At 41.7% G+C, this 4,204-nt stretch overlaps 1 protein-coding gene across 1 annotated transcript; it reads left to right on the top strand.

Moving 5' to 3' along the window:
- Positions 1-2,382: 2,382 nt before the first annotated feature.
- Positions 2,383-3,950, top strand: LOC110891595. Its single transcript, XM_022139288.2, has 2 exons — positions 2,383-2,529; positions 3,542-3,950. The coding sequence occupies exons 1-2, from the start codon at positions 2,436-2,438 to the stop codon at positions 3,832-3,834; spliced, it is 387 nt and encodes a 128-aa protein (XP_021994980.1). The 5' UTR covers positions 2,383-2,435; the 3' UTR covers positions 3,835-3,950.
- Positions 3,951-4,204: the final 254 nt, after the last annotated feature.

Genomic DNA, 4,204 nt, shown 5'->3' on the forward strand with positions numbered 1-4,204 from the left:
GAAAGTTGTAGTGATGAAGGATATTGCCCATAAAGTTGGTCGCCGGCAGTCGGAAATTGCCCTGAAGGAAGAAGTCTTCGTATAAAGTGATGTAACCGGGTGGTGCATCAGCCGCGGTCTGGCCCTGAGCCGGATACCGGGCATCCCACTCCGGTGGGAATCGGAAACTACGAACGATTTGTTCGAAGAGACCTAAGTCCCATTTAAGGACATGAACTAGTCCTTCCTCAATAACAGCAACCTCCTGATGTTCTTCACTCATCTTTTCAGAAAGATCTGGAAAAAACTCGAAGAAAAGTTTGAAGATTTGAAGATATGAAGAACACTTTGAAGATTCAAAGAGTTCTGAGAGGAAAGTAGAGAAGAAACGAAGAGAAGTGAGAATCTCTCACCTTCTCTTCGGATATATATACCCATCGCATTTAATGCGATGGGTAACCGTGCCGCGTTCGCCGCTAGGCTAACCAACAGGAGGTTGCCACGTCAAGCGGAAAACCAGGGGTGACGGTTACCACGCGCGCGTGGGCCTCACTCTCCTGACATGAAGTGCAACCGCCGCAGGCGGCATGATGACACCCGTGCCAGGGGTCAACTCAAACGTCGCTCTCAGCGACTTATCTCACCAACCCGTCAGAAGTTCAAATTTCGAAGTTTCCCGCCATAAAAGTTGCAAGTAACTTCATGCAGAAGTTACATGAACCGCGCCAGCTACACATTACCTCCAATAAACCCGCGCGCCTGATCAGACAAACGGCAATCCCTAAAGACCTGCATTGGTACTTGCGCAATTGAAAACAACATTTTCCACATGCGCCACACCAATCAGGATCAAAAGAACATTTCCCCTATTACACTTATTTCTCCTAATTTTATTAAGTCCAGAGCTCAAACCACTTGCGTTGCGCATGGTGCAGCACTGGACTGGGGGGACTTGAAGGGGTATGGTCCCAAAAAGTCGCGCAAACCTCCGCCCAGATTGCGCGCGGAACCATACTCCTTATTTCAGAAAACTTATTAACAGTACCCACGCGCGACCTATACGCGTTGTAGTTTGTCCCGCGCGAGGCAAGGCTCACAAGAGGCCCAGATATCAGCACTTAGCATAAAACAATGGAACAAATGAGCCACTCAGTAGGGAAGCGCGCGGCTACCTACAGTGGTACATAAGGTACAAGTGGCAGTAAAAGGAGTCAATGAGCGTCTAGCAGGCTCTGGTCAATCGTGCGCCACGATCGCCTGACGAGAAGTACACAAGGACGCCTACGTGGCACCAATCAGAGGACGGAGACAACTGTCCCACGACCTCCACTTGTCTGCTGATGACAGAAGGACAACAAGGCCGACAACAATGACACGTGGCTCCAATCAAGGTGCGCCAGCACCAACGAGCGTCTAGAAGCCACTAAGCGGTCGACGCCAGTGAGACAAAGAGCATATCCGTTTTGTTGTCCGCTTCTGGCCCAAGGCCCATCAGCCCATAACCCCTTACACCTCTCCGGCTATAAATAGAGATCTCATCCCACAGGTTAAACATTCTATTCCCTCGGCTCTCACTCTTTACACTTAATTACTCTCAAAGCAATCGCTTATTCTCACGCCGGAGCCTGGTTAAGAGGGAAACCCCCACATTCCCCTCTTAACGAGTAACGGTGTTCTGTTTTGCAGGATTGATTACCAAGTCGGAGCTTAAATATCCTTAAGAAGATTAACCATCATGATAGGAACATAAACCAATCTAATTAACTCCCTAATTAGATCACTGTTTCTTCAAAGTCCAAAGTCTATGTGTGCTTAATCGAACATTAGTACATGTTCAAAGTGAAACAAGTCTGTCCAACATGACATGACCTATACCTAAAACCTATATAGAATCGTCCTTATTAGTGGGCTATCTTGATATGGTTGTAGGCATCTTTTTTTTCCTTCATTGTTTGTTCCACTAAAAAGTGCGTTAAATTGCTTAAAAAGCCAAAACGTTAGTTTCAAAATTCTAATGGTATGATTCCTTGTAAAAAAAACAAAAAGAAACAACCAAGACCGTCAGGACCGAATTGTTTGTCTCGTCTGGCCGGTTCGGTTTACTTTCCCTAAATTACCTTGAGCTATCGATTCGCCATGGCCGAACCTTAATGTGAACATCCCTATTTCAAAAATTGTGGCATCTTTCTTTTTCCTTTACACCAACATATATAATATAAGATATTGTTTGTTTAGTGTCGAATATTATTTTTGTCAAAGTGACATTACTAAGTATAAAGTCCTCAAAAAGCATTTGTGTAGGTTGAGGAAAAAAAATGACATCTATGGCTAGTAATTTGACAAGCCCCACTTTATCTTAAATAATCATAGAGTTAACAGGATGATTGGTTGACAAATTATTATTGTTGTTATATATATGCAAAAACACAAAGGAAGAATTCAAAAGAAAAACTAACATGGGTCTTCAAGAGCTCATGCTACTAGTCATGATCCTCTTCTCGTTTTGTTCTCCTGCAACATGTGCTTTACTTGGCAAGAACTTGATTCCAGGTTCTCTCTCTCTCTATATATATATATATGCATAAATTACTTCAAAACAACTCATGTAATACAATTTTTTTTTCCTTCTTAAAAGGTTTAAAATTGTCATTTTATACTCATTTAACAGAAAAACCAACATAAGTTAGTCTAAGGTGCTGTTTGTTTTTTCTGAAAAGTTTTGCGCAGGCTCTTCTGTCTGCACCGTGCAGACCACACGCAGACTGTTTGTTTTTCCAAAGACGCTTCATTAAAAAACATCTGCGCGAGCTCTTCTTGGTGCAGACTTGGCCCAGACACTTATAAGATCTTCTAGGTCTGCAAAAAGTTAAACACCACCACTCACCACCACCACCGCCACCACCACAGTTCACCACCACCGTCCACCACCCACTACCATCCATCACCACCACCACCACCGTTCCTCGTCCATCACCACCACCACCACCACCGTCCACCGTCCACCACCACCGTCCATCACCACTACAGTCTACCACCCACTACCGTCCATCACCACCATCGTCCACCACCCACCACCATCATCTACCACCATCACTGTCCAGCACTACCACCGTCCGTACACCACCACCAGTTTATTTTATAAGTCTGTATACGTTAAAAAACAAACAATCTTCTTCTTGCAGACTACAGAGTTTGATACACCTCTTCTTCTACAGATAGAAAGGGACCAAACAAGCGAAAGCAAAACAAAGTGGAAAGGGACCAAAACGGGGCGTTAAATTTGGTTAAATAAAAATTATAACTACAATGGAAATGGACCAAACAAGCGAGAGCTAACCAAAGTCAAATCCTTTATTCAAATATTTAAGTTACTATTATAATAAGACTGCTTTTTTACTAAGGTAAAATGAATCATGTAAACCTGTCATGTTGGACCCTTCAACCCATAGATATGAAAATTTTCAACTCAAGCACAATTTGACATGTTATCCAAGTTTCTCATATTGAATTGAGACAAAGTATATACACTCAATAACACAAAAGGGTGTCATTCTTTTTAAAGGGAATATGCACGAAAAGACGGTAAACCAAATCAAGTATACAACTGTTGTTAGAGGAAGCGGAGGTGGTGGACGATCAACAGGAGATGGCGGAAATGAGAATGGAAATGGCGATGAGCCCAACTCCTCCCAACAAGGAGGCGGCAATGGGGTGGTTCCCGTATACGCTGCTGGTGCGGCAAATCAACGTCGAAACCACAAAAATGGTGCTACAACTCATACCATGTGCTTAAGAAGGGGAATTGCAACACTTGTAGTCATATCAACCTCTCTATTTATGTACATTCCTATGTAGAATGCAAGAATGAAGATAAAATAAAACATGTATTATTAATAAGAAAGTTTGTACATAAAACTAGGGTACATATTAGTGTACAATTTTTAATGTCAATTTATTATTTTACTAAGATATGTAAGATTCATGTTATATATAGATCACACAATGCTACAAACAAAAAGAACTAACAAATATACTAAACAAATATTAATAAACTAACATAAAACAAGTAGCGAGTTGTAAATTATCATTACTGTTGTATTACACGAGTTTTCTACCAGTTTAAAACAAAGAGTCATCCTCCTATTTTCAGAAAAAAAATTAAAATCGTAATCACATTCGATTCTTCTAGGATAATCACATTTATTATTAGTACAAACTATAATTT

This window comes from Helianthus annuus, chromosome 11 (genome assembly GCF_002127325.2).
Source record: "Helianthus annuus cultivar XRQ/B chromosome 11, HanXRQr2.0-SUNRISE, whole genome shotgun sequence".
In the NCBI taxonomy this organism is placed as follows: Eukaryota; Viridiplantae; Streptophyta; class Magnoliopsida; order Asterales; family Asteraceae; genus Helianthus; species Helianthus annuus.

What these genes read in the sequence shown, in the direction of transcription:
- LOC110891595 (XM_022139288.2), top strand. Translation starts at nt 2,436, where the DNA reads ATGGGTCTTCAAGAGCTCATGCTACTAGTCATGATCCTCTTCTCGTTT. An exon ending in TGGCAAGAACTTGATTCCAG is followed by an intron (nt 2,530 to 3,541) that starts GTTCTCTCTCTC and finishes TTCTTTTTAAAG; the next exon opens with GGAATATGCACGAAAAGACG.